This window comes from Cynoglossus semilaevis, chromosome 8 (assembly GCF_000523025.1).
Source record: "Cynoglossus semilaevis isolate Cse_v1.0 chromosome 8, Cse_v1.0, whole genome shotgun sequence".
NCBI classification, from domain to species: Eukaryota; Metazoa; Chordata; class Actinopteri; order Pleuronectiformes; family Cynoglossidae; genus Cynoglossus; species Cynoglossus semilaevis.
This window is the reverse complement of record NC_024314.1, coordinates 10,886,758-10,899,493: the sequence shown is the minus strand read 5'-3', so window position 1 is coordinate 10,899,493 and position 12,736 is coordinate 10,886,758. Positions and strand designations below refer to the sequence as shown.

Sequence of the window (12,736 nt, the reverse complement as noted above, 5' to 3'; positions counted from 1 at the left end):
TCATTGGTAACTGGAATTGACGTCAAAGACATTTTACTTCCCATTTATGAAGCTTATGCGGCTGTGAAGTAAGGAACTTTGATAGACATGGTCTGTAGTACTCCTTGTTGTACATTTGAAAGCGGCAGTTGTAACCATTACTCAATCCTTACTCAGTTGACGTGTGCATTTGTAAAGTCGACTACAGATTGCAAAGCCAGGAATCCCAAATTACAATGGGATTGTTAATATTTGTTGGGGGGAGGGGGGGGGCAAAGAAGGGTGACGATAAAGACAGACGAAGAGAAGAGAAACGACCAAAACTGGTGGTTTTCTAAATATAGTTTATGGTGCAAGAGTGAATACATCATGATAAATCTTCATTCTTCTATATTTCACATAAACATACAGTATATAGACATATACAGTCTATTCACCCTCCAAACATTCTCTGAAACAAACCTGAATCTGTTTGAAACTGCAGAACGCTGTGCGTTGAAAGAGCTAATCCGACTGTACGACAGCCACTGCCTTGTCATACCAGAGTAGAGATGAGCGCTACATCAGCACAACCTGTCAGTGTCAGCGCACACATGACTGAGTCACAAATATAGTGGTCCCCACACGTTGAAAATAAAGTTGTTTAAGTGAGAGAAAATGTATGCGACAGCAAGACCCCACGCACTGAAGCCTGTGTGCAGCGTCGACAGTCGGCCCTAAGAGTAAATGGTGCGAAGTGCTTACAGCGTTCGACAAGCTCAACGAGAACCTGCCAAAGTCTCCTGTCAGGGTTTGAGAATCACAGTGTTGCAATCTCATTAAACGAACAAGGCCTTTCTGTCAGAGCTCCAGAGAGCTGAGGGCAGCATTGTTTTTTTTTTTTGTTTTTTTTGCTTCTACATACACTACTCAGTAAATGCATTTCTGATTTCACAAGAGAACAGCAGAGTGAGGAAAGGACGGCATTAAAATAATGTTTCATACAATGATGTACGCAATACTTTAGAAGATATTAGTTAGTACACATCAAGTGTGCACACGATCCCTTCCAGCAGAGCAGGTGCTATTAATCCTAACAGGCTTTGACAGGTTAATGTTATACTACCAATTACTCAAATGGGTATACTGCCCTAATGCTAAGCAGGATGCAGATTGATGTCTTGCTTTATGGTTGAGCATTGGTTGGAACCACATGGTGCTAACGGATGATTCACAGACTCTGCTGCTCTGTTAGTCAGGCAGGAAAAGGCTGGAAAAACAAGTAATGCAGCAGATTGTCCTTGCTGCTTCGTGGCTGTCACTTTGTTTATTCACATTGTCTTATCTGAAGCAAGTGTGCTGTGGCCCGACTCTCCTAATGAGCTCCACCCTGCATCACTATCAATAATTAGCCGTGTATGCTGGGGTGATTCAAGCAAAACACTTTTTATGTCTTCAGCCTTGGAGTCGATTCACTGGAGAGGTCAGGTGCTTTTCCTGAAGGGTTTATTGAAAAGAAAGGTGTGCAAATGATGATCTTATCAGGAACAACTGGGGACTGAACCAGGAGATTTTCCATGGTTGGATGATTTATGGTAGAAAAACCAACTGATGTGAGGACCTTAACTTCCCTCAACCCAATACACTCTTAAGGGTACAAAATTGCATTAGAAATTGTCTTGAACTTAAGCTTTGCTTAAATGTTTTTTTTGCAATTGACTTAAACATTAAAAAAAACAGCATAAAGACATCCTCTAAAGAAATCCCTGAAAAACAGTCGAGAGAGATGGTTTCTCCAGATTGACTTAGATGGCTTCCTTTACCCCTCTCTCAAACCATCCGTCTTCCCTCTCAACAGAGGAGGTGGTTTGAAACACAACCTTTCATCCACCTATAACGTCGTCCTGAGTTCTCTCCCCAAAACATTCCAACCCTCTCCCTGAAAACAAGACCACAGTTTCATTTCAAAGGACACCCAGCCAAAAGTGTCGCTCAGGTGAAACTATTAGTCCATGGCTAAATTGTATTTTTTTTGCCAAATTTAGCACAAAATGTTCTTTCACAATGCTTAAAGTACCATGGGAGTTTATGTACGGTGCCAGTCTGTGACTGTTGACTTCTGTGATGTGAAAAATGCAGGGCTTATATTGAGACACATTGGTGAAATGCTCCTTGTAAAACACGAGGGCATCAAAGATCTCTGTGCAAATGAAGTAGAACACAAAAACTTCAACAAATTAAGAGTGAAGTTTCTGTCACCCATTGCCTTTGAGTGCACGTCTGTGGACATAAAATGGAGCCTGTTAAAAACAACCTTCTACCTTTTCATCTGGATAGCTTTTAAATTTTGCATTCTCACGCCCTGCTTTACACAGGATGTTCTGTCAGAAAGCTCTTAATGTAATGAGTTCTTTTTTTTCTCTCCCAAACATCCAAGGAGTTGTTTGCTCTAAAACTAGGCCAGTAAAAATAATTACTCAGATGAATAAAAAGGAAAAGAAAAAAGGAGAGGTAGTGAGGAGGGAGATGAAGGAATACCTTGAAAGCTTGGCCCAGTAAGTTTGTTTGATATATATTCTAAATTATAAATGTGCTTGAGTCTCTCCAATTCTCTGCTCTTAACACACGCTGGGCCTGATTTAATTTGTCTCCCTCTTCATTCCCAGACGTCTTCTCCAGTCCAATTCAGTCCTAATAAAGCCGCATGGCCGAGTTTAGCACCACACACAGACAAAGTGTGGTACTCTCTCTAGAACTCGTCGCCTCATGTATCTCAGAAGAACAGATTTGACAAGTTCTGTGGCCCTGTGCACTTACTGAGCCCAAAAAGGTGGTTGTTTCCCACCCTGACCAGTGAAGGTTCCACCAGAACAACACTTATCGGTTCGGTAACCATGGTAATGTAAAGTGAAGCAGTGCAGAGCATTGATCATTTTCTCAGCCGTCATCATTATCACCCCAATGATCTGTCTTCCCGTAGGCGACTCTCACCTTCACTAGCCTTCACACACATATTCTGACATACATATATACATGTATATATGTATGTATTGTTATCAACACCATTATAATTTTTTGTCCTTCGGTTTGTCTCACTTTTATCTTATTCATCCTCAATTTCCGGCTGTTTAAGTCGATATTGTCGTGTTTTTCCTCGGTGGGAGCTCTAACCACCACTACCACATTTGTCACAAAGACACACGCTGACCTCCCTATGTTTCCTGACAGGCACGCCCTTTAGGGAAAGTCAAGTAAGGGACCTGAAGGCTGTCCTGAAGGCCACAGATCCCTCCATCCCTCTGGTGTTTGTCAGTGGAAACCATGACCTGGGCAACACTCCCACCCTCAGTTCAGTGGACCAGTACTGCACAGCCTGGGGAGACGACTACTTCAGCTTCTGGGTAAAAAGTTACCTTTCACATAATGGATGTGTTCACACTCGTGGTTCACTTCTCCTGTTACTGACCAAAACCAGACACTTTTAGGTCAGGTTACGGTTAAAAAACTTTTTTTTTATTATGAAATTAGTCATATGTACATATTCATAACTACATCTGATTTGACAGACAGATGGTTTCACTTTTACATCGTGCCATGTTTTAGTTTTTTAAGCTAGCTCATATAATTTTTATAAAATGCACGAGTTCAATATTAACCTCACATGAAGTTAACCATCAAAATCACCTTGTTGTGAGTCAAGTGTGTTTATGCAGATGTTTACAATAATTACTCCATATTCCACCATCGTTCTCCTCATGGGCCTGTTTTCTCAGGTAGGCGGTGTCTTCTGTCTGGTCCTGAACTCCCAGTTGTTCTATGATGCGTCAGCCTGTCCTCAGCTCAAGGAGGCTCAGGAGACGTGGCTGGAGGAGCAGCTGAGCAGAGCCACATCCTCTGTGGTAGGTTGGCGTCCACAGCACGACTCCCAGTGGATATATGGAAGAGTTTGTGTAATGATAATACGCTCCTAATGATGTGTCTGTGCCCCATTTCTTTAATAACCGCTGCAACGATTAAAATTTGTCCCTGCACTTTGGTTTCCTTCTCATCCTTAACAGTATCTTTGTTCCATTCAGGGACCCAAACCCAAACATGTCCTGGTTTTCCAGCACATCCCGCTGTACCTGAAAAACCCTGACGAGGAGGACGACTATTTCAACCTACAGAGAAGTGTCAGACTAAATCTGCTGGACAGGTTCAAAAGAGCTGGTAGGAAAAAAGCCTATATATAGTTATTTTTTTCTTTCTTTTATTACTTTTAGGTATTTCCTGTATGTGGTGTAGTGACTAAAGCAGCTATATTTCCCAGAGCTATCATTTATAATTTTGTGATTCTAAATTCAATCATATTAACCATTCTGCTCCTCCGTGATTTGTTCACGGCTGACATTCTTTTTGAGAACCTACTAATTTCTATTATGTCTACTTAAGCCTTGCCTTAAGGATTAATATGCCATTAGCTGCAGGCTCAGGAGGAGCAGCTGGCTTCCATACAGACAGGAGTGTAATTAAATTACCCAACACTATATTGACATCCTATAACCATAAACAGGATCTGTTGTTGTTCACTTATGAGTGCGTTGCACAAGGGTATTTGACAGCAATGCTCTCACAAGGACAAAAGGTCTCCAAGTAGCCACATACACACACGCACACACACACACACACACCCAGAGAGTGAAACCAGTCTGTGTCCCTCCGTGTGGTTATTTCTACACACAGAGTGATTGACAGGCCCACCAAAGCTTCTCCACCATGTGTCAAGGTGACTGTCAGGGAATGGTCCTAACTTCATTATCAAGCCATTATTCCTGCATATAATTAACCACGTTGGCCCGTTTTGGTCTGGTGACCTCACTGGATGGTAATTGATTGTGTTCCCTCCAAGGAAACACTGGTTAAAGATTTAAGTGGCGACCTGAACAGGCTTTTCTGTGAGGGGGAACAGAGGCTGGAGCTCTGTCCTTCTGTCCACCACGTTTGCTGCCGTCCTTTGTCATTCACACCCTTGTTCACACGTGTAGTAGCTGCAGTTATACGTTCAGATGTATTCCATGATCCACTTACACTCTTACATGTACGTGTTTCTTTTGGTTTTTAATAATTAATGACAGACATGTCGATGTCCATAGTAAAGCTGAACAGGATTCATGTTTTTGTCATGTGACACGACTAGAACATTAATGAACGTGTAACAGAAGACACAATAGAGAGGTGTTTCATTGATGTTAACTAAAGTCACATTGACATGCTCACATACACACACATATATATATACTGTATGTTTGTGTGTATATATATATATATATATATATATATTCATGTATTTAATTATATATTCTTGCTTCTGCTTCTTCTGCAAAGGAGCACTGCCTAGAATCCAACCCAGTCTCCAGAACATATACTGTAGATAGATAATGACTCTTAGTTCAACGGTTATGTACTGTAAGTCACCAGTAGCTCATTTGTCCTTGTGATCCTTTTAGCAAAACTTCTTCATGTGGTCGGTTGTCACTGATAGACTTGCCTTAAATGCTAATTTGCATTTTATTTCTTCCTAATGCTTTCCTGTGGAGGTTTAACACTGAGCTGTAAATATTTTTTTATGTGAAGGGACAGAGCCACAGGCTTGGTAAACCGTTTCATCTCCCTCCCTTTGTTCCAGCCATTATTTATGTTCCCAGTAATAAGTGCGTACAATCTGAATTAGTGATAATATACAGTACATCACTACTGTTAGGCTGAATGAACTGTTGGCTTTAATGTTTGTTTGTTTTTCTGGCTGCAGCAACAGTAAGCTGTTCCCTTTAAGCTGTACCCCCATCCTTACCTTTATGAGTATAAGTGCAGTAAATGACAAGATTATGTAGTAATGGATTATCACACTGTGTTTTCAATGGAAAGAAACAGCGATAGAGTGAGCAGAGGATCCATTCCACTGGTGTGAATTCTCTGCTGTAACTTCTCCTCAGTCCTGTGTCATCAATACTGTTGGTCTTTCAGTAATTTCACATTTAGGTTGTTGTACAAGTCGCACAGTTCAAGTCATGAAAGTCCTTTTCTTATGCTCCATGCTGTAATTCTTTCCGTTCTTTCACTATTACAAGTAACACCTGCAGTGAATGGCAGTGTTGCCTGGTGACTGTATCTGTGTGCACTGTGGATGGATGTGTAGATGGAGGATTTCTATTTAAACTGTGAAGATTAAACCCACACTGTAGTGACTGAGGTGAGGGATGGTGATGATGATGTTGGTGGGAGAAAAAAAAAATTAGTGGAGACAAAACAAAACAAATTTCAGAGCAGAAGCTGGCGAAGGTCAGCTGAGGATGAGATGAGAGGCTGCAGCAGTTATTAGACATCGGTCATTAGTGAACTGTGTGGCCGCTCTGGGAGACAGAGGTCGACTGTGCGTCATCCTCTACTACTGCATCATCCAGACCCACAAATAATGTTGTTAAGACTAATTATGTAACTTTCACCAACAGTCATTGTCTTTTTTCTTGCTTGATAAGTTTTTTTCCCAAAGTATAAACTTGTTAATTATATATTAGATCATTAGTTGTGTGAAGTGGAAAAGAAAGGAAGTAGAAAGTGTGGCAATAGTAAATTAAGTTTATGTAAATTCAGTGAAATCACAGAGGTGATCACCTGTAATCAGACACCTTCACAGGAAGGTTGAGTGGCTGTTGTTTTTGGAGGAGTCAGTTAGGTTAGACTAAAGACAGAAACGTCTTTGTTTGGTCTTCTTCCTTGTCATGAAAGCAGCCTGGCCCAGATCAGGACTGGTTAGAGAGGAGTTCATTAAAGGGGAGTTGATGAAACAGGCCGGTAAGAAGAGTTTCTTGGGTTCTCTGCTCATGCTGCTGCCTCTGCGTGGTTGAGAATTTCCCCCTCTGTTTTCCATCGTTTCCTGCTGGCACCACTCTGTCTCCAACCAGGAGTATCATGGTGATGACTTATGCTGTAACATCTGCACTCAGAAGCCAGTGGAGAGTTTTCCTTTCCTGAAGGCAGACTTGTAAAGACTATGATTAGCTCAGTGCTACTGATGCACTGCATAGATCAGGTTCACCACTGGGGCAGCAAATGTCACCTAATTATTTACACCACTGGTCTCTGCGCAGGATTTATTAAGATTGGGTTCACAATTTTAACAAAATGTTTGATTTTAAAATGATAAGTATACATCAGAAAGGGAGAAACTGAACGCTTTTAGACAGTGAGGGTTGAGTAGAGAGTGAGGAAATTGCAGGTAAATCAAACATGTACTTTAACAAATCCATTTCTGAAAGTTGTAGTACTCCTTACCAAATAAACCTTCTCCTTAAACATGAACAGATTCAGAAAGTGGTGATACTTACTGTACCCCCAACACCTTTTCACCAGTTTTATTACATTGAGTTGTGTAACTAAACTTATAATGAAAACCGTTGTAGTTTTTCCTGACCACTCTCCAGCTTTTAACTCCTTAACCTCAGGTAACTGCTCCCCTGTAGCCACTTGCCTGTAACTGAAGTGAAAGTTTACCAATCTTGTTCTTTCTGTCTTACTTTAATGACGTTTTTCTAGGAAAGACTCTGTATATGGTTCCATTTGAGGACCACATATGAAAGTGGCCTGTGTTGGTTTTCTAGGAGTCATGGAATTTAAAATCAGATGTGGGTCACATGTGGACAAATAGGTCAGATTTGGTTGGATTCAGTGGATTTGGATTAGGTCTGCCTTGGGCTGCAGTGTGAACTGACCACGTCTCCTTTGACCACGATGGTAATCCTGTGTTATTAACACATCATCTGCCTTCATGGTCTTGTCCTCCCTGCTGCACTCTGTGCTCCTCCAGCCTCTGGTGATCGTTACAGTCATTACATTAAAGGGCAGTGTCATTAACCTCACAGACACACACACACACACACCTTCACTCCTGAATCTGGTCTCTTTCCTCAGAAAAGTCCATTCAGGAGCAGGACAAACTTCCATTAGAGCCAGCCTCTGACATGGACAAGTCTAATGTTACTCTTCATGTGATGGTGGCCTCGAAGACAAATAGAGCTGTAACAGCGGCTGAAGGATTACACATTTTATGCTGTAAAAAGTATTGAGTTTCAGAGGAAAAGAAAATTATATTAAGACATAATGATGTTTCTTTGTCTCCAATAAAGCACAGATGTTGTTAAAAAAAAAGAAAAAAGGAGAAACACCCACACACACTACCTGATCATTTCCTTTTCTGCTGGCAGCTTTGTTGTCTTACATGAGCAGAGAAAAAGCTTACGTCAAGCAGGAACAACGAGGTTTTTAATTTGGATGACTTACTCCTTATTCTTATTTTAGTAATCCAAAGTCTGTTGTAAGTGGATCACCGGATGTTACACAAATATTGTTCTGGCAGCACATCAGTCTTCAGCACACACACGCACACACACACACTCTCTCTCTCTCTCTCTCTCTCTCTCTCTCTCTCTCTCCAGAGGTGTCTTTTTGTGGTGTTGGTTGACTTACAGGAGGCCGCTGCTGCTGCTGCTGCTGCTGCTGCTGCTGCTGCTGCTCCACCTTCACCACCTTTTCCCAGTCATATGATAGAAATAAAGTGGGTTCATTCGTCCCCTCCAGACAAAATTGATTTTTCTCATCACTTGTTTTTTTTTTTCCTTTGCACTTCCTCTTCCTCTTCCCTCTTACAGAAATGTAGTGCAGAGAGGTGTTTGATTAATTGTGTGTCCTAACTGTTTATTTTATACATGTTTTTCGCCTGTGTATCCATTTTGCATATAAATTGCATTGCAGCAGTGCACTCTCTCCCCTCGCATGCACAGACACACACACACTTACTACATGTATCTGTATGTTATCGCAGCAACACAGCTGCTCACGGGGAAGGTGTGACACCAATTAGTCTTCCTCCAGCTCATCAGAGCGAACACTTCCACCACGGGAACCGTTGACTGCGATCCAGCTCATGTTAATGACACTCTGTTGCTATGATGATCCCTCCTCCTGGGCAAGTCAAATGTCACACAAACCCTTTTTCAATTGCTCAAGCAATTACTACTGTGTGTGTGTGTGTGTGTGTGTGTGTGTGACGAAGGATTCAGCCTATATTCTATATTCCTCATGATTATTGAAAGAAAAGACAATTCTGGACAGCAGACAAGTGGACATCAGGAATGACTGGCTGGTTTGAACTGGTCTGTTGTCCGGCTGGGGATGCAGACGCCATGTTGTTCGGTAGAAAGGGGCTTTGCATTCTTTGGCTTTTCAGTTCATTAAGAAAACCAAGAAGTAAACTGTTTGGACAGTGCAGTGTTGGTCCGGTTGTTACATTCACTCTACACTTGAAACACGCTGGAGGAATTTCTTCATTTGAGTAGTAGCTTGTGTTGTCACTGTCATGCACATAATCCCAGTAAATTGCTCTCCTTTGGGCTTAATTTCCTGCATCTCTGCCAATGTGTTGGAGTGCAGAGTCATCAAACACAGAAAGAAAAACCTGGTTTGGTTGCCTGCTCATTTAAGGTGCTGAATATGGCTTTTCCTTGAATTAAAGAAATCTCCCAAAGAGATCATATTCCCATGGTAGGCTCCTGCCGAGCTGAGAAGCAGAAGTCCCAACAGTGCTGTGTCTCCTCATGGATGGAGCAGTGGAATGAGATATTGTTGCCCCAGTTCCACCTCCTCTTTCAAGGTTTGTATCCTGCATTCGGGATAACTCCAGCAGCACACATATAAACAAGGTCAAATGTTCCGTCTAAACAGGCAGATTCACACTCACTGATGTTTCTGTTGGCCTCCAAACCCTGTGTAATAAAAAAAAAAAAAAAAGAAAGCAGCAGGAGAAATTCATAGGGATTTCCCGAAATCGCTAGAGGCTGTGGAGTTTTACATAGAGTAACTAATTAGAGGAGAAGATAAGCAGTACGTTGCTCTGCACACTCTCCATCTTCTGCTCTTCATCTCTGACTTTTTTCATTCTGTTGCTGCTGGTTATCTGTATCAGCAAGGATTCTAGCCTTTTTGAAAGCAAAGGCATTTATCATCCACTGGGGATTTGATAAGAGGCCACAGCTCAGACTTTAGCCCTGTTGTTTTAATGATGAGGCTGAATAATGCTTTTGCCTTTTGTTCCTGTAGCTCACTCTTTTACTTTGTCTTTGTCCAGTTCTCCTTATTTTTATCCTGCAGCCAAAGGTGGAGGTTGGTGAGGACGAGTTTCTGCACATGCAGAATAAAATCTAGCTCTTTTATTATAAAGGTATAGGTATATAAAGGTGTATATATATATATATATAGGTATAGGTATATAAAGGTATATATATATATTAGGGATGTGAATCTTTGGATGTCTTACGATTCTTAGGGTCATGATTCCATTCAAAAATGATTCCTGATTCAAAAACTGATACAGTGCATAGTGTGTCAATGAAGCAGATCACAGTATCTTATACAGTTTGTACAAGTATCTACTGTTATGTAGATAGATGGATATATATATATATATATATATATATATATTTATGGTTTTGTTTTTTTTTTTTGTTTTTTTTCTGGATTCTGTGTTGATGGTTGGTTGTATCGACTCATTACTGGGCTCCATCTGCTTGGTGTCCTGTTTGGTTGCTCTCCATTTATTCTCTTCACATGTTGCAGTTGTTGATACCCACATATTTCCATACAGGTTTGAGGACCAAATGGACAAAAAGCATGCACGCTTATAGCAGTACACATGCTGGCTAGTGTCATTACCCTGTGTGTGTGTGTGTGTCTGTGTGACTGGAGGACTCATGCCTAGATGGATGGCGCACACACTGACTGATGGCTGAAAGTGATTTATGGGGAGCCAGGGCAGAAACATGTCTTACCCTGCTGTATCATTTTGGATCACCCTGTCATGCAAATTATCAACAGCCACCGTTTCAGAATGAATTATTTTCTCCATCTGCACATTAATGAAAACCGACCGTCACAAATGCACATGTGGTGTGTGTTACTCCTACGCAGCCCATTGTCACAGAAAGGCACCTCCTTGAGGTGGGGGGGGGGCAGTAAGAGTTAGTGCCAGAGAGAAGCCACAGAGAAATGTATGTAGGAAACTGACAACTGGTGGAGGGAGGTTTGATAGTAAAGGAGATGGCAGGAGATAATGCATTAAAAAGAAGTTTTCTTTAGATAATCTTTTAGATATTGCATTATTTCCTACAATGTCATGTTTAACTGTCAGTATTTCAACAAACAATGAGGTGTTTCATTATTGAAAACCGTCACAGTGCATCGTGATAAAAATGCATTTCACTTCCCTTCTCTGCCTGTTTTCCTGCCACCCAGATCAGAATTCAATATGATTCGGCGTAATTTCCATGTTTGCATCTGATATGTTTTCATTACTTTGCATGTTTATGCTGTGCGTTTTCTGACACTTTGCGTCTCCCTCCTCCTTTCCTTCCTCTTCGTGCTCCTCACCTCCGCCTGTCAAAGCAAAGGCCATTCTCCGTATGGGTGTCTTTATCACATAGAAAAGCACAAAAGAACTGGCGCTGCTTCAGAGGCTGACAGGTAAATGGGATTTCCTCTGAGATGGAGACAAGACGTAGAATTATCAGCACAGAGAACGCATTTTCACACAGTGCATGCTCGGCAAAAGAAAAAAAGAATACACAGACAAAAATGAGGATAAATTGGGCTCAACTTATCATCGCAAAATAAAATAGTACTGTTTTACACTGTGTAAACACCTGGTTTAACAGATCAAAGTACAGTAAAAAAGGAAAACAGGTCCGTGGTTATACGAAGTAGACGGTGTGAATGGAAAGAGTAAGATTTTATTCTTAAAGTAGTTCAGTGGCTCGAGCCGTTATTACCACGGTTAAGTGTTTATGTCCCGCCAGGCCTCCCACGCTGACTGTACAATGAGGCACTTTAGAACAAAGTGATAGTGAGTGAAAAAGAAAAACAGGTTAAATCCAGTCCATTATGGTGCCAGCTTTAATAATCCTGCGTACGGCAGTTGCCTTTGGTGGCAGGCTTTAGACTTTTCTCTGTCAGAAAGCGACTGACCCTGTTATTGGATTGGTGAATTGGTTCCCGTTAAAGGCAACCCTTGAGTGCTTATGAAACCCATTGTGCCAAAGTGCAGTTCCATCAGTACAGGGACAACCACGTGACTGCATTACATTTTCTAATTCAATGTTGTCGCAGTCAATACTTAATGTTTGGCTGCTTTGAAATGTCGAGGATTGCAGGGCGAGTGGGAGTCAAAACCAGCTGGGGGTGTGAGTGGGTAGAGGTGGTGAAGGGGCTGTAAAAGTAATCAGCACAAATCTGCACACATTCTTGACGTTTCGTATTACACGTCATAGTATTCACAGGACTTTTTTTATACTACTCCATTCACTACCACCTGTTAATGTGAAAGCTTTTATTGCAAGTGTGTACTTGAGATTCAAAGGGTTGGAAGTAACCGAAAGTATAACCAGTCTTACCTGGGTAAAATGCCTTAGCACCTTTCAAACAGTACCAAAGTAGGTCGTGAACAAGAAAAAAGGCCAGAAGGAACTGTTGTTTTGTGCGTTTGCAGGAACACGTGACATTCTAGATCTGCGAGTTTCCTCAAACACCTCAGAACAACATAGTCAAGCTGCATTTTGGAAACCGTGACAGTAGTCGAACACACACCTGGAGAAAAACAGTTGAGTACTTCCAGCTACAACTGTACACAGAGTGAATGAGTACACCCGGCTGTCACTTGTACCTCGTACTATGAAGAATTGTCATCCCATGCCTT

At 41.5% G+C, this 12,736-nt stretch overlaps 1 protein-coding gene across 1 annotated transcript in view; it reads left to right on the top strand.

The window, feature by feature from the left end:
* cpped1 (calcineurin-like phosphoesterase domain containing 1) overlaps nucleotides 1–12,736 on the top strand; it is a 27,682-nt gene that overhangs the window by 8,237 nt on the left and 6,709 nt on the right. The window contains exons 3-5 of the mRNA XM_008314762.3: nucleotides 3,187–3,359; nucleotides 3,732–3,857; nucleotides 4,035–4,167. Of these exons, the coding sequence (XP_008312984.1) occupies nucleotides 3,187–3,359; nucleotides 3,732–3,857; nucleotides 4,035–4,167 (432 nt within the window). The remainder of the gene's footprint in view (nucleotides 1–3,186; nucleotides 3,360–3,731; nucleotides 3,858–4,034; nucleotides 4,168–12,736) is intronic.